The sequence below is a fragment of the Augochlora pura genome, chromosome 8 (assembly GCF_028453695.1).
Source record: "Augochlora pura isolate Apur16 chromosome 8, APUR_v2.2.1, whole genome shotgun sequence".
In the NCBI taxonomy this organism is placed as follows: domain Eukaryota; kingdom Metazoa; phylum Arthropoda; class Insecta; order Hymenoptera; family Halictidae; genus Augochlora; species Augochlora pura.
Window position 1 is genome coordinate 8,893,162 of NC_135779.1, and position 17,018 is coordinate 8,910,179.

At 31.0% G+C, this 17,018-nt stretch overlaps 6 protein-coding genes across 9 annotated transcripts; 2 read left to right on the forward strand and 4 right to left on the reverse strand.

Annotated features, from left to right (window-relative positions):
• Positions 1–66: 66 nt before the first annotated feature.
• On the reverse strand, positions 67–5,632 carry Mys45a (SDA1 domain containing protein Mys45A). 2 transcript variants are annotated; one of them, XM_078188799.1, is made up of 10 exons: positions 5,394–5,632; positions 5,050–5,144; positions 4,862–4,966; positions 3,159–3,257; positions 2,564–3,079; positions 2,245–2,479; positions 2,022–2,157; positions 1,615–1,936; positions 903–1,553; positions 67–773 (listed from the first exon to the last, which is right to left on the reverse strand). In XM_078188799.1, the coding sequence occupies exons 2-10, from the start codon at positions 5,134–5,136 to the stop codon at positions 573–575; spliced, it is 2,352 nt and encodes a 783-aa protein (XP_078044925.1). In that variant the 5' UTR covers positions 5,137–5,144; positions 5,394–5,632; the 3' UTR covers positions 67–572. The 2 variants fall into 2 exon arrangements, with proteins under 2 accessions (XP_078044925.1, XP_078044926.1); XM_078188800.1 differs by lacking the exons at positions 4,862–4,966; positions 5,050–5,144; positions 5,394–5,632 and adding an exon at positions 4,185–4,311.
• Orc5 (origin recognition complex subunit 5) lies at positions 3,283–4,849 on the reverse strand. Its single transcript, XM_078188811.1, has one exon. The coding sequence runs from the start codon at positions 4,696–4,698 to the stop codon at positions 3,394–3,396; it is 1,305 nt and encodes a 434-aa protein (XP_078044937.1). The 5' UTR covers positions 4,699–4,849; the 3' UTR covers positions 3,283–3,393.
• A 522-nt stretch (positions 5,633–6,154) lies between the features above and the next one.
• On the forward strand, positions 6,155–8,256 carry LOC144474606 (uncharacterized). Its single transcript, XM_078189678.1, has 4 exons — positions 6,155–6,407; positions 6,484–6,742; positions 6,826–7,572; positions 8,121–8,256. Exons 1-3 carry the CDS (start codon positions 6,249–6,251, stop codon positions 7,527–7,529), a joined length of 1,122 nt encoding a protein of 373 aa, XP_078045804.1. The 5' UTR covers positions 6,155–6,248; the 3' UTR covers positions 7,530–7,572; positions 8,121–8,256.
• LOC144474603 (amidophosphoribosyltransferase) lies at positions 7,578–11,993 on the reverse strand. 2 transcript variants are annotated; one of them, XM_078189673.1, is made up of 8 exons: positions 11,175–11,993; positions 10,080–10,290; positions 9,703–9,995; positions 9,368–9,617; positions 9,054–9,293; positions 8,847–8,974; positions 8,539–8,760; positions 7,578–8,417 (listed from the first exon to the last, which is right to left on the reverse strand). In XM_078189673.1, exons 2-8 carry the CDS (start codon positions 10,276–10,278, stop codon positions 8,145–8,147), a joined length of 1,605 nt encoding a protein of 534 aa, XP_078045799.1. In that variant the 5' UTR covers positions 10,279–10,290; positions 11,175–11,993; the 3' UTR covers positions 7,578–8,144. The 2 variants fall into 2 exon arrangements, with proteins under 2 accessions (XP_078045799.1, XP_078045800.1); XM_078189674.1 differs by lacking the exon at positions 11,175–11,993 and having other exon boundaries at positions 10,080–10,413.
• Positions 8,140–14,844, forward strand: Paics (PAICS bifunctional enzyme). Of its 2 annotated transcripts, none has more exons than XM_078189676.1 (8): positions 8,140–8,276; positions 10,088–10,159; positions 11,938–12,039; positions 12,362–12,685; positions 12,782–13,125; positions 13,197–13,472; positions 13,735–13,879; positions 13,964–14,844. In XM_078189676.1, exons 2-8 carry the CDS (start codon positions 10,156–10,158, stop codon positions 14,128–14,130), a joined length of 1,362 nt encoding a protein of 453 aa, XP_078045802.1. In that variant the 5' UTR covers positions 8,140–8,276; positions 10,088–10,155; the 3' UTR covers positions 14,131–14,844. The 2 variants fall into 2 exon arrangements, with proteins under 2 accessions (XP_078045802.1, XP_078045803.1); XM_078189677.1 differs by having other exon boundaries at positions 11,941–12,039.
• Positions 13,329–16,939, reverse strand: LOC144474604 (xaa-Pro aminopeptidase 3). The gene is made up of 6 exons (XM_078189675.1): positions 16,676–16,939; positions 16,355–16,558; positions 15,284–16,228; positions 14,852–15,214; positions 14,615–14,789; positions 13,329–14,520 (listed from the first exon to the last, which is right to left on the reverse strand). The coding sequence occupies exons 2-5, from the start codon at positions 16,401–16,403 to the stop codon at positions 14,623–14,625; spliced, it is 1,524 nt and encodes a 507-aa protein (XP_078045801.1). The 5' UTR covers positions 16,404–16,558; positions 16,676–16,939; the 3' UTR covers positions 13,329–14,520; positions 14,615–14,622.
• Between the last annotated feature and the right edge of the window lie 79 nt (positions 16,940–17,018).

Consider the following 17,018-nt stretch of genomic DNA (forward strand, 5'->3'; position numbering starts at 1 on the left):
CTACCGTCATCTATCGTACTCAAGTATTTCCTACAGAGTCGGTAATTCAGAAATGTAGACAGAAAGTGCGATGTAGTATGCAATTTTATTCACTGTTAGTGGCGTCATCTATAAGGACGAATTTTCAGGTACAGTATTGTCTCACTATATTGTGCCATACCAGAGGCAAAGGATTTAAAAATTTGAGGCGTGGTACAGAAACTGTCTTTCTCTGATTGGTTGACACTTCACAGCTAAGCAGTGCTGCCCTCGAAGTTTTAGACAAAGAAAGGAAGTGGCGAGTGAGCAGAAGAGCACAATACAAACACAACCATAAACGAAACTAGTCACACCAACAACTAATGTAGCTAGTCTCGTAGTATTCGTAAAAACGCTGTTCATCCTTATTTTAGAATGTCTAAAGAATAATTAATAATTTATAGAATTTGAAATAATAAGTTGTTGAACCGTGACAGACGTTTTAATTCCCATCAACGATATATGAATATTAGTAATTGAAGAACATAAAACCAACTTAAAATTAAAAATAATATCGATACATAAAATATAACATAAAGCATTATCAGATAAAATCACTTCATTCTTTTTTGCTTTAATAAATGATTTCTTAAAGCAATTTGCTTTTCTTTAAATGAACGCTTTACTTTTCCTTTCACTTTGTGTTTCAACATTTGAAAAGCTTTTGTTTTCTTCTTTTCACGATTCGTTTTACTGCAAAGCGGATTCTGTCGTCCATCTTTGTAACCGAATCTCTCTCTTCCTTCTTGTCCTCTCTGAAAAATGAATAATTAATTTACACTAATTTTTGATTTACTTTAATTCATAGACTAAAATTATTTTGTACTCATTAGGAAACAGAATATTATATTCAGAACCCATATAATAGGTTCTGTGAATCTCACCTTTACAGATTCAATACGAGCTTGTTTGTCGTGTTTTCGTTTCTTATATATATTCTCAATATCTGATAATTTGACAAATTCGCCGCTTTCGACATCGTTTGTACGTGGGCGTTTTACACCACGTTTAGCATATGTAATTTGTTGTTTTGCTAATGCCATATCTATAGTCTTAAAATCCTCGTCGGTTAATAAACGTTCGCTAGATATTAAAGATGCCTTCTCTTTTTTCTCTATTGTTAACACGTGTTTTTCTTCTGCTTTTGAACTTTCTTTTATTTTTTGTTTTAATTTTCTTCTCTCTGTTCGATGCATTTTCCGATTTCGGAGGTTACCGATATCCTTCTTTTCATTAGTTTTATGACTTTTACTATTGTTTTCATTGTCGTCATTATCGCCATCATCTCTATTCTCATCATTATCGCCATTATCTAGATCCTCATCATTATCGCCATCATCTAGATCCTCATCATCATCGCCATCATCTAGATCCTCATCATCATCGCCATCATCTTGATCCTCATCATTATCGCCATCATCTTTACCCTCATCATCATTGCTATCACATTTCCTTTCACTAACATCGTCCTCGTCCTCGTCATCATCATCATTATCTTCACTGTGATTTACATCGATCCAATCATCATGAGTATCCTGCAATGAAAGTATTCACAACCAAAGAGTTATATCAACTGTTAGCATGTTATATACTTACATCAGTGTCGCTATCTATTACAAAACTATTTGGATCTTTATCAGGATTATCATTCAATAAAACTTCAGCACCAGGAACAAAATCATTGGCAGGTACATGTCCATACTTTACAACTTCCAGAGCAGAAGTTGCTTCTGTTGGTCTTCCCCTGTCTTTTTTATGTAATAAATTTGGCATTGTGACTCTAAATAAACCAATCAACGAACGTGCAGCCATCATCACGCTACGTTCTTTGTAATGTTTATACCGTGCTAAATCTTGTAATAAATCTGCATTCATAACCAGAGGACATCGTATACATATTTCTCGTATTGTATTTAACCTGCAGAGTATAATTTTCTGTATTAATTACACGTTTACTGCAAAGACAACTAAATTTTAACAAGATTGAAAAATTGCATACACACCCAATAGCCATAACATCGGCTGAATTTCGCTCCGTAACAAAATTATTTGCTAATGTTTTCAAAATGGGCTCTAGTACATCAGGTGGTACAAGTTCATGACAAGACTGGGCGACAAATTGTAAAAGTTTCGTTACCTCTAAGACGATTAAAGATTATGAAACAAGGTACTTCATTGAAAACCTTTAAATTATCTAAAGATCTTTAATCGATGGAAATAGTTTACCTCTTTGATGTGGTTGCAAAAACCTTTGGAGGTAGGGATAAAAATTTAGTAGAAATAAGTTATGCAAACCAATGAGTCTTGAGATCACATCCAAAGTTAACAACTTAATTTCAAATCTATCATTGTTTTTTTCTAGCTGCTTAAATAATTTTTCTGCAAAATCTTGCGGATCGTGAAGTAAATGTAATGCTGAAAAATTGTATGATGGTGCTTTCGATGCTTTCTTCTTAGATTTCTAAAGTTTTTTAAAATGTATAATCATCACAAATAATCCAGAATAATATAAATAACAAGTATTTCAATACCATGACCAACTTACCGCTAACAACTGCTTTGCTTTAACTAATTGTTTCGCTCGCTTCTTTGTTTTTTTGTTTACTTTATTAGCCATCATAATTTCTTTAACATTTGGTTCGCTATCACTATCGCTATCGTCATTTTCAAGTTCTTCCTCATTTGATCCTAGAAAAAACTTTAAGCAAGCGACCATAACTTTTGGCGTTTTGGCAGAACATCCTGTTGCCAAAACATTTACAGTTTTTGCATCATTCCAGATATTTTTCTTGTATAATTCTATCATAATATCAGCAGACATTTTGGCGGCTCTGACATTAGAGTCTTTCAACATGGAAAACATAAAATTTTGCAAAGTTGTGTTAATTTTGGCATTCTTTTGCTTAATATTAATGTTTTTAATATCGGTTATAATGTGTGTTTCGAGAAATTCCCTTAAATTTTTATCTTGACATCTTAAAAGTTGAAAAAATAGTCTAAGAAGTACAGTTGGTTCCAGAAGAGATTTATTACGAAGTTGAATTAAAGCTTTGCAAAACGTCTATAAAAATAAAGTTATTAGTTAATGGTATGACCACAGAAAAATGTAACATAATACACTAAATTTGCTGAACACTCACTAATCGCATATCATTGTCAAGTACTGTATTGTAAGTTTGTAGTACATCAACGATTTCTTGAGGAAATAATTCTAGATCATTTGGGTAACAATGGGCCACCTGCGAAAAAGACATTACGTATTTATAAACTGTAACTCTTTATTCACAAAATATTAATCATTGGATACAAAAAAAAATGTTTGCACGCTATCGCATTGTTCATACAATTATATGTTTTATGGAACATATAGTGGTTTCAATGTATGAGATCATATAAATAGTTCTGAATGGTAAATCCAACAGTCTTGGCAATCACAAGAATGAAATCAAAGGACACACAACACTTAAGTTGTAATTCTTCTAAACTATAGTTTCCCACAAAACTTAATAAGCCAAGTTGACACATAGATGGAATTTGTGCAAGTAAACTGGCATTTATATCTACTTTTTCGTCAAGAATTGCGCAAAAAATAGCAAGCATTCTAGAAACTAAAAAACTACGAGGGCCAGAGTGAACATTTAATTTGCTTGGTTTTGTTTTGGTAATTCTCTTTTTTCTTTTTCCAAATTTCTGCTTTATAAACAGACGTCTATCTTCTTTAGCAGGATTATACGATGCAAGATATGATGCGATTAACATATATTTCGCATAATATGGTAACTCAAAGCTTAATGCCAATTTTGTTGTTGATTCAATTTCATTGGACAATTGACTGTGTTTTGCAAAATCTTCAGATGTAACTCGCAGATAGATAACTTCCAAATTCGACTTGAAAACTGCAGAAATATTTCTCCACAACATAGCACTATCGTCTTTCTTAGATTTGTCTATGCTAATAGGTTCAACATATTTCAGAAAATTAATCTTAGCCATGTAACGAAGCTCGTTCAAATCTCGACAAAATCGTAGAAACACAGAGAGAAATAAATTTAAATAGTTTTTGTAAAATGCATCCTCATAATTGTGTGGTTTGTATGTAAATAGTATTTCTGCAAACTCATGTCGTGTATATTGTGGGAAATGTATTTTAATTGGTTCGTACATACCGACTTTTGCACGGAATTTTTCCCATACTATATTGCTAATAAATATTACACAAACATTAACGTTCGATAATTCTTTCAACCTTGACAATGCAGGTAGCAAACTGGAATCGATATCTCTCAATTTCTCAGCTTTATCGAAGACAAGTACAATCGGTCGATTGTCATTTTTCGAAATCTCTTTAAGATTTATCACAAAATCAATGAAGTTATCGCATCTGTGGTGCAGTTTCATATTAACTGGAAATTCATTTCGGTTTAAAGATAAATCGCTTAAAATGTAATCAAATATGTGCTTGCGATTTATATGCTCAATACAATTAATTATAGAAGTATTGTACTTAAAATATGAAAGTGCAGTTGTCACTACTAAAGACTTTCCTGTTGCTACATGACCACACACAAAGATACTTTGAGGCATGGGTTCATCCCAATAACCAATTAGAAAATATAATTGCTTTACAATGTTATTTCGACATAGAATTTTATTTTGAAGATACTGTAAGTACTGTTCCATGATTACTTTATTTCAAAGCTTTCTATCAATTACTAATTTCTGCAATATTATTATAAAAATGCTATTTGACAAGACTGTTTCTATATAGATTGTTTTACTATAAAAAGAAGCTTCTGTAATATAATCTCTTGATAATAGTTTAAATAACTGATAAGAGGTTCACCTGTGCTAAAAAGATGACTATTTCATCAAGACTCTTATTAAACTTATTAGGTGTTAGACGAAACACTTCCAAAGTAGACTTATAATATTGATGCTGTTGAAGAAACTGTAAAAAAGCATACATGTAATAATGATTATAATTTCAAATAAATGATATGTTAATGATAACTGTATTATGAATAAACTTACTTCCTCCTTGTAAGATTCTGGATCACGTTTAATAAGATTTTGTAATTGTGGAAGATTCTCCGGTAATTGATTGTTATGTCTTACCATTTTTTTACCTATATTAACAAATTAAGAAAAAACTTTTCATTGAACAATAAAAAAACATGATGTAAGATAATATGTAATATATACAAGTAAAATAATATATAACCTATACAACAGGTGCTTAACTATCCTACTTCTGACTTATATATATATATAGATTAAGCTTATCAAGTTAATGAAATTAATGTACTATGTAATTGCATTAAAAAATGATTTATTTATATTAGAAATATTAAAAAAAAACATTATATGCACACGACCTGTATCGCACGAACTGCACGTGGATAATATCACTTGCTTGTGTGATTATGTCTTTATGCTACACATTTTACAGGCGAAATCAGTATGCATGTATCACAATTTGTACAAAACACAAATTAAATGCATAATAATTTTTTTTATTTAAAATATTCAAATTGGAACTGTTGTTTAATAAAATTATTAGATATATTGTAGTACAACAAATCTACTGAAAAACATAACAAACTATCACGTTAGGTCTAATCATAACTCTTGTGGCGTGTCATATCGTCTGTACAAAAATTGGCGGGAAACCTTGAGTAGCGATTACATGTATGTACAATTATTAGACAATATGTACTTCTATCATAATTTACGTATAAAATAGAAATGTTATAATTTCAATTAAGTTTTCAATCAACTAATTCCACAATCAAATTAAACTTTGTTAGTTTATATAAAACTGATCAACCAATTAGAGTAAAGGCAAACTATATGTACATAGTTTTTCATAATGGCTTGCTATATCTCCTGAGTTTTGCTACAAGAAAAGATCAATTTATATAAAATAATAAGTCCAACTCTGGCACACATTCAGACCGTAGCATGATTTGTTAGCAAGAGTCGGTATAGAAATTTTCATTGCTTTCATTGGCTGACGTTTCGCTGTTGAGATAGGATTCATTGCGGATTGGATGTGTAATGAAACGATGAAGATGTGCACGTCAATTTAAGAAGAATGCAATGCGTGCAAAAATAGGTTCCAATGCAGTAAACGCAATTGTGCATAAACTATACTTACGCATATTTTTTCTTATTGCATGATGCTTACGTATATTTATAAAAGAAGCTAAGAGTATAAATTGTACACTGAAATGGGATCTGATAACGAAATATGCGAAGACGGAGATGAATTTCTTGTGTATGTGGAATTTGAAGGACTTGCGGACGGTAATGTGTTTAGCGAAGAGCAATTACAATTAGATATGGTCGGTATAGACACAGAACATCCGATTATGAAAATTAATGGAAAGGTAATTTAACATTGTGTCATACGTACGCAAAATAAAATTGTACCGGCATCATTATCGATAATTTTAATAATTCTAGTTTTACGAAGGTACATATGAAGATGTTGGTGGTACATATATGTTTTTTGCAAAAAACGACACTCTTGTAGCAGATGATCCTGTTTTCGATGAAATTCCAAGCTTAAAATATTTTGATAAAACTAGAAAGATTTTAAAAATGCAGAGAATTTTTATAAAGCCAAGAACAGAAGTACTTGGTGATTCGGATCAGTATCAATGTATTCCAAACTTGAACACTCTTCAAATAGCTGGAGTACCATGTCGATATCAAGAGGAAGGTATAATTCAGTATCAGTCTGCATAATAGTATAATAATACAATAATTGCAATACAGTTTATATTTTTCTATTTATCATTGTAGCTCTTTCCTTTTGGAAATCTGAGAGAACTAATAGATTAAATGCCCTACATTCTTATTTGGAAAAACAACGGATTAGACAAGAGAAAAAGGATCTAGGTATAACATTAGAATCAGATTCTGATGAAGATAATCCTTTTGCCATGTATAGCCATAAGGATGAGTCTGTGAATAAGGTTAAAGATACTGGCAACCAAGAAGAAGAAACTAATAGTCATTGTGGTGATGAATTTCATTCTAAACCAATGTTTTCCAATGAAATTATAAATGAAACCATAAATACAATTGAAAGTAGTTGCGGTAGCAACATTCAAGAATTTGAAACATCTGTAGTAAAACCACCATCTTCACCTTCAGTGGATGATGGTTGCCACTTAAATACACAAAAAACTAGGTTGCTCAAGAAAAAGAATGTAAGCAAGACTCGTACAGTAAAAACAGTAAAAGATAAAAAAGCACGACCTTTAGGGAGAGGTAAAAAGCCCTTTAATAAAAGAAGAGAAGAATTAGAGACTGGCACTTCAAGTACTATAGAAAATAAAAACATTGAAGATAAATTTAAACAAATAGAAGTTGAAACATGTAATACAGAAGTGAATCAACAAGAGTCAGATACTGACAAAGTTTCTAAACAACTGAAACGAGAAGCAAAAATGAAAGAAATATCAGAAAAGTTGAAAGCATATGCAAAAGAATATAAATGCTAAAATGGATTGACAATCATGTATATTGACTAAATAATTGCACGAAGTATGTATCATTTACATAAAAATTTATTTGCTAATGCCAATATTCTCTGTAGCGATCTCACGCAAATACATATTAAAATTAGTGAAATATAATTAACGATAACATACTTTGAATAACATTTATTTATCTCTTTGTTGCAATCATATGATCGAATATTTTATTTATACTAAAAACTAATACAATGTATGTAATATATAGTAACTTTTGTTGTGTATCCTCTACACGTTTATTTATAAAATATTGTATTTAATTATGCGCATATTAAAAAAATTATGTTGTAGTACTTTTTAAATGTTCTATTAGGATACAATTATTTTATTTTTTTTAAATAAAATTCTGATATTACCATGATTAAAAAATCTCAATATTTTAATGTTTTTGTTATTATTATGTATACCTTATGTAAATTAATTTAAAAATACTGAATTATTTTAAAAATGTAATGTAGTGACTGATTATTAGTTATGTGGGCTGTTTAAGTTTGTTAATATGAAAATAAACAGCATACATAATACACAGCTTAATAATGTGTAATTCATTGTCTGTAGATGTGTATATACGGTTTCATTTTTTCACCAATTCAAATCACCGGGAAGCTCATCGGGATAATCGCCAGTTAGACAAGCAGTACAGTGACCAATGTAACTGCTTTCTCGATTATCCATACCAAATCTAACAGCTTTTACAAGTCCGTCTACTGAAAGGTATGTTAAACTATCAGCTCCAACGTGTTTCGCTAGTTTTATGTTATCTAATTTATTTGCAATTAATTCTTCTCTTGTTGGTATATTAATTCCCATATAACATGGATACTTTAATGGCGGTGAAGCTATTTTAATGTGAACCTATAAAGATATGGTTGAATATAATTATTTTTTCCAAAATTGGAACATAATAATTATAATAAATATAACGAGTGTGAACAATTAGAACATGCAAAGAATTAGTTATTTTTGACAAACATACTTCCTTTGCTCCTGCATCTCGGAGCAGCTTAATAATAGGTCCAATAGTATTTCCTCTAACGATTGAATCGTCAATAAGAATTAACTTTCTCCCCTTTACATTTTCTGATAAAGCTCCAAATTTCTTTGCTACACCAAGTTGCCTAAGTCGTGTACTAGGTTGAATAAACGTTCTACCAACATATCTATTTTTACATAATACTTCAGCGAAAGGTATTTGAGACTGCAAAGAAAAAATTACTTCTTAAAAATCTAATTTTTAATGTGAGATTAATTTAGTCGACTAATAAACAAATACAGTATATCTACCTGTCTGGCATAGCCATGAGCAGCTGCAGTTCCAGATTCAGGTACAGAACTGACTATATCTGCCTCTATTGGAGATTCTAACGCAAGTTCTCGCCCACATTGCATGCGAACGGAGTACACCATTTGTCCTGTACAACAGAAAAGAGAATTTGATAACTTCGTGTCATCTTGGTCTTTACATATCATTCTTCAATTTTTATAATTCACCTTCGAAAATACTGTCGCTACGCGCAAAGTAAACATATTCAAATATACAAAAGGCTTGTGGCTTTTTGTCTGGCCTATCAACAATGTCTATAGTTTTAATTCCTTCACGTGTAAGCTCCACAATTTCTCCAGGAAATACTTCACGCACATAACGTGCTCCAATACTTAAAAACCCACATGACTCAGAAGAAATAACCCAACCTTCAGGTTCATCATCGTCGTCGTCCGATTCGTTTCCAGCTACGTAGGAACAATTTATTGAACTATTTTTGTTCTTTTTTAAGTGAAACATGGTTCCACCTATATTAACATACCCAAATTTCCAATTGGTACAATTTTTCCAAGGCACAATGGACGATTTCCATAGGGATCTCTAACACCATATATTTTGTCTCTTTGCATGATTACTAAAGAATATGATAATGGTGCTAATTGCATGAGATGTTTAATACGTGCTGGCCAATCTGGACCATTAACTTCACCTTCAGGAGGATTTAAACAAAGAGCTTGTGTGATTAATTCAGAATCTGAATAAGTTGACAAGCCAACTCCACGACCTAACACCTGAAAATAATTGTATATTAAAAAATTATTTGACTGCAAGGTTAAAAAAGCTCAAATATATTTCAGCTACTAGTATTATGCTTACCATCTTCCTTAAAGATTCTGTATTAACTAATTCTCCATTATGAGCAACTGCTAATGCTCCATGTGCAGTGTGAACCACAAATGGTTGACAATTGACCTCTTCGCTTGCTGCACTTGTGCTGTATCTGGTATGGCCAATGCCAAGATTCCCACTAAGTTTCTTCATATTTTCGTCATTGAAAATGTTGTTAATCATTCCCATACCCTTGTGAACATGAAAGGATTTTGAGCAAACACCCTCGCTAGTGACAATTCCAGCACTCTCTTGACCCCTATGTTGTAGAGCAACTAAACCTAGTCAAATATTGTCTTTGTGAAAGAATTAATGATTACTTTTAAAAATACAACTAGAAGTAAAAAGTATATGATTTAATTTACCTAAACAGATAACTTGACCAACATCAATTTGAGATGGCCAATCACCAGCAGCAATGCATCCAAAAACACCACACTCATGAGTAAGTCCAGATAAAGACTTTTGATCTTTAGTTTCTGCATCGCTTTGTAGTCTTTTGCCTTTTTTATTTTCTATGGATATTGTTTCAATCTGAGATTTCATTTGTTTGTTGCAAAACATTTTTATAGTAATCTAAAAAGACCATTTGCTTATTAATTGGTCTAAAATTTACATGTAAAATTATAATTTTACAATAAACTGGTTATACTGTTGCATTTAGTTATCTCTCTTCAAACTTTTGTAGTAATGTTGTAAACATTACACAATAGTAACAGAAAGCAAATATTATTTGTATGTTACAGAGCATGTACTAGACCCCCTTGAGATTTCTTCCCAATTATCAGTAATGCTCTTGTAAACTATTGACCCCTGCCAAGCTGATAGAACTTCTTTTTCAATGTTACTACTTTACTTTTTTTACATGCTTGCTTAATCAGTATTTCGCAACTGATTTCGTCAGTGTATAACATTCATATTAGTATGTGTACAAGATACTTGTAAATTAATCTTATAAGTTCAAACAGTGTTGCAAAAATATTGCAGTTCTTGCACAAAATAGATTTTTTGTGATATAAAACATAAACAAAAAAGGAAAAGAAAAAAGATAGTATATATTTATGTAGCAATAATTAAAAGAAAATAGATTTATTTTGAAATTTATATGTTTATTATTTGCAATTCGTTCTGTTCAGTGAAGTACGTTTGTATATACGTTTGTATTCATTTATGTGCGCATATATATATTTTGTACAATACAATATAATTGTGCAATTAAATTAAATTTATTGAATTACTCAAGGTTTGATCATTTAAAAAAATCTGTATTCGTAATTATGTATGTCATAGATCGTAGCAACTTGTTGAATGAAAACAATAATTATAAAACAAAATCTTATATAATGATTCTTAATTCAAATTTTGTGCATAAACTTGTTTTACAGCGTTGACAGAGAAAGTTTTATATATACGATTTAAATAATATAAGAGTGCAGAGTTTAGTGTATACGTTTACATACCACGTGCGTCAAATGGTTTGAGCGTCGTGATGTTCTTCAGTTCTGTCAGCTTGAAAGAGATCCGCATGAAATACGACTCTCGACTGGCTTCTAGAGCACGAATGAATACGTAGACCAATGGAAACCTGCTTTTGACTGGGGGGGTTAGCTTATTTAGCTATTATCTTATTTTTTAAATTATCGATCTTCCACTTATACTAATTAACAAAGTAACTGCAATCTCGGAAAGTTTAAAACACCATTAATTGTAATTCGTTCTTCAATATTGAAATTTTGTATATGAACGTGACCGAGTTTATTATATAGAGTAGTTACTATGTAATACAATTTATCTTTGCGCGTCCTATACAATATCTATAGATCCATTGTAAACGTCGATCACGATCTACTTTTTTTTCTAAAACATGTTACGCATGAATTTAAGCTTATATAACGATAATATTAAACATGAATTAATTGCTATTCTCTTAGAAAATATACATGTTAAACTCATTTTTCATTTGTATTTTTTGTATCAAATAATAAATATATTTCTATAGTATGTATTTTATGGATTTGAAATGTAATCTATCATGTTCTGTGGATAAACAAGAGAGTAATCGAAAAACTAATGAATATTTCTCTCAATTCCTTCAATCTGGATATACATATTTCCAAATTATGTTTATCTATTCGTTGCTGTTCTTATCCTATACATATTTACATGCATTTGCCATTTAACCCACATAAGAATAATTTATAAAATTACACCAATCAAATGAAGCAGAATTTTCAAAGTGGGGATTGCTAACGACACGATTAAGCACAATTCTACAAGAGAGAAGCTGGCATTCGCGAAGTAAACGAAGAAGAAGAAACATGAGCGGTAAGCAGTAAAACAAATAAAAATTATCATGGTAACACAAATTTTAACTGTTAAATTATTGTCATATTAAACATTTTTATTCATAATTTGAAACTTTTTTATTAGAATTTAACTAAACGATCGGAGAAATACTTACACGTGTCTTTTTATGTTCTATAGAGTCTTTTATAGCTTTTCTTATGATATAAGAATCTAACTAATGATATTTAAACGCTATCTTTTTAATAAAAATTTTAAAGTAAGCAAATAATTTGAGGTTCCAAATGATAATATTTTTTAACCAATTGTATTTGCATAAAACATTTATTTTTCTAATTTACAGAATTCGAACGTGGAGATTTAATTATTGAAGGAAAGACCAAACAGGTCTATGAATTGAAGAATAATCCTGAATTATGCATTTTAGTAAGCAAAGATCGTATCACTGCTGGAGATGGTGTAAAATCTCATAACTTGAAAGGCAAAGCTGCTATTAGCACAGCTACTACAGCTAAAGTCTTCCAATTATTAAAAGAAGCAGGATTAAAAACTGCATTTGTTAAAGTGGTAAATGACACAACTTTTATTGCTAGAAATTGCAAAATGGTACCCATAGAATGGGTTACCAGGAGATTGGCTACTGGTAGCTTTCTGAAGAGACATCCAGGTTAACAATATAATATAGTATAGAAATGAATAAGTTATCTAATGAAATTAAATGTAAATATCTATTTATGTAGTTACATTCACTTTATTATAACAGGAGTTCCAGAAGGATATAGATTCAATCCACCATTACAAGAAACATTCTTTAAAGATGATGCTAACCATGATCCTCAATGGTCAGAAGAACAAGTTATTTCTGCAAATTTTATGTTTAATGGAATTAAGATAGGAAAAGATGAGTTTGATATTATGCAACGAACAACTGTTGTTGTATTTGAAATTTTGGAAAGAGCATGGGCAACTAGAGATTGTGCTCTTATCGATATGAAAATAGAATTTGGTGTGGATATAAATGGTGAAATTATGGTAGCAGATATAATTGATAGCGATTCTTGGAGACTGTGGCCATCTGGAGATAAAAGATTAATGAAAGACAAACAAGTATTTGTTAATACTATTATATTAACTGTTCTAATATATTTATTATTATTTCATTAAATCTTTCATTACAGGTGTACAGAAACTTAGCAACCGTTACTCAAGAAGACTTGGATGTCGTAAAACGTAATTTTGAATGGGTAGCAGATCAATTAGATCATCTTATTCCTCCAAATAATAGTTTAGTTGTTATTTTAATGGGCTCATCATCTGATGAAAATCATTGCAAGGAAATAGCAAAACATGCTATATCCTTTGGTTTAAATGTGCAACTTCGCGTGTGTAGCGCTCATAAAGGAACTCAAGACACATTACATATTCTCTCAGAATATGAAGGTATCTCTGAAAAGGTATATATGTTCTTCAAAACCGAATTAATTTTGTCATAGAACATATATTCATAAAAATATGAATGATATCATGGAAGCAGCAACACTGCAGTTAATTCTTTGTTTTTCACTTTCCGCGGATTGTATCCGACCTGTATATCTTTTAAATGTGTATGTCATGACACCATACTATCGCCAAAACATAGTGATAAAACATCCGATATAAACGAGTATATGTACTACTTGTTTTTAAGTTATCGTCGGTTGTCTTTCTTTCTCCTAGGTGGTGCTAATAGCTGTAGCAGGGAGAAGCAATGGACTGGGCCCAGTACTGTCTGGAAATACGCCTTTGCCTGTTATTAATTGTCCACCTTTCAAACCAGACAACATTTCACGGGACATATGGTCATCAATCAACGTACCTTCAGGTAATTTATACTTAAGCATTTAATTAGAATGATCAAAAATATATCACGTATCATTACTTATCGTTAATTATATTTTATTCCTAGGAATTGGATGTACCACAGTCGCTTATCCCGAAAGTGCTGCGCTTGCAGCAGCTCAAATTCATGCATTACACGATCACCTCGTCTGGTCGCGATTACGAGTTAAGCAGTTAACAAATTATATAACTTTAAAAAAAGCTGACTCAAAATTACGAAATCTTGTTATTTAATATTTTTGTGTTGACCGATAATTGTTAAAAGACAAAGCTTTTTCATTCATTGTTCAATATACTTATTAACGAATTAAGAGTAACTGTATTTCCTTCTTATAAACACTATATATTATATATTCTTACAAGTTTAATTTGTAATCGATTTAATATCTAAATGTTCATGCTGGCACTCTTTGTATACACTGTATTACTCTTTCTCCTCATGATACTTTATTGGTTACAAGTATATAATATTCACTTGTTTCCATTGAAGCAAATTTTTGAATAACAAAAATGTATACATGTTCTCGATACTTGCAATGATAATTTTGTATTGTTACTATGTCATTCAAAAACGATTTTATACAATTTTTTACATTGATAACTTCAACATGTTGGATGTTTAATCTAGAACAAAACGAATTTATCAAGTTATATCAAATTATATTAACATGTATTATGACATTAAATGAATGAACGAATCAGTAGAAACAAATATTACCATTACAATTACTGGTTTTTACTTGCTAAAGCTTCTATTACCGCAGTTTCCTTTGGACAACTTTTAGTTAATATTACTGGCTCATTTTCTGTAATCAAAATATCATCTTCGATACGTACACCTAAACCATGAAATTGTGATGGAGCAAACTGATTTCTCGAGTTTATGTATATACCTGTAAATATTCATGAAGTAAATGTTGAGGAAATTAAAACAATTTATTTGGTTAATTTGTACCTGGTTCTACAGTTACTATCATCCCTGGTTGAAGTTTTATACTTCTAGAAATTTTTCCCGTATCGTGCACATCCATTCCTAAATAATGACTTACATGATGTGGACAATACATGTATGCAGCTGAAAGTAACTTATCACCGATCAAATCTTTTGGTATCAATCCAATTTCTTGTAATCTTCTGCCTAATAAAGAGCACATATCATGGAATAATTGGTCCAACGTAGGCATTTCTTTCAGTCTATAAATTAAAATATTCTGAATGTCTAATATAATATCATATAAAAGCTTTTGTTCTTGCGTGAACTTGCCATTGATTGGCCATGTTCTAGTTACGTCGGACGTATAACCGTGATATTCGCATCCTAAAAGAATTATAGATCTAATAGAGAATATACAGAAATATCCTAATTAGTTTTATATTTATAACAAACCTGCATCCATTAGAACCATATCCTTGTCTTGAATGATTTGATTATTACTAATGTAGTGAATAATATTAGCATTTTTACCCGATGCAACAACTGGTGGATATGCTAAAATTTCTGCTCCATTCATACGGCATTCGTAATCCACAGTTGCAAACAACTGGTGTTCAGTCATTCTTGGTTTCGATGTTTCTATTGTTTTAGTTATTGCAGTAGAAGCAATTTCACAACTTTTTTTCATTAAATTAATTTCTGATTGAGATTTAATTAATCTGATTTTATGAATTATGCTTGTAGGAGAAACAAATTTGTTATTGTTAGTTCTCTTCACTAATTCAAGTAACTTTTTATGCACTTGTTGTTGCACTACATCGTTACTTTCATACCACATAACACATTTATTGTTTTCAGTTAGAAATGATACCAAAAATTGTTCAAATTCTGTTATAGGAAGTGCTATGTCAATGCCAAAGAATCTAGGGGCATCTTCGACTCCAGTTCTAGGTCCATCCCACAATTCAGAATGCTGGTCTGATTGTCTTACAAACAACACAGTTACAAAATTTTCATTCTTTGCTGTAATTACCAGAACACTATCTGGTTCTTGACAACCAGTGAAATATAAAAAGTCTGTATTTTGACGAAACACATACGGGATTTTGTCAGATATGTACACTTTTGAAGACGATGGAATAATTATGATATGGGATTTGTCTACATTCGCTACAGAATCATGCAAAATAATGCTTTCCACCAATTTAATTCGTCTATTTTTGAATTCGTCAAGCTGAATACCTGGGACAACTTCCCCTTTTTTAATCAAATGAGGATGCGTTATCGCGGTTGGTTGTCCGCATGCTCGACAAGGGGTTGCAGCCAATTCTTCTGATTGACATCTGCTTGTATTGCTTGCAAACGTATCTATCGAATGTCGAATGTGTCTTCGTTGTCCTATAATTAGGATTCACTTTCTAATTGTGTATAAGTTTCGAATATTAACACGAACAATTTCATAAAATCTCCAAACAACATAACCTATTTTATGACACTGTTTTTATTTCCATTTTATTTACTCACCATATTTTCGTATGTGTCGTACGATAGAATATCTTGCGTTGCTAAACATTTTTATATGCTTTGAATCAATGTTCTTTCGATTCTTCGATATATAAAATACTTCGATTCAATGAATTTTCAAGAGTATCAATACCTTCGACATCGTACAGTGTATGTACATTGCAAAGTGTTCACTCGTGCTCACAGTCAATCTGTGCGATGTTTCTGTGAATAGAGTTGTACACAAAATGTATTTCGTACACATAGATATTTCGAGGAAAAAGTTTGATACATAATCATTGCGCGACAAACTATGTATACAAGTATTCAGTGATGTATTACCTGTGCCGTTTAATATTCTTCGACGATTATCGCGGCTTCGTTACCGTTCGTGACTGTTACTCGAATTTTTTTAACGATCAATAGAAAGAGACGAGAAACGAATAACATATTTTCTGTAAAAAATTTAATCTAAGGATGTGATTTAAAAATGCAACATAAAAGAATGCATCTTATTTTTGACGCTTTGCATTGACAGCCTCAACCGATAGTAAATCAATGATTGTTGTTGCAACTTGTCAAACATATACTGTCATTATGGTGCCATTTAAAGATAATGAGCGAATCGAATGGATTTCGGACGATTTGCAACAGGAAGAAGAAAATGTATTATAAACATTAAAAT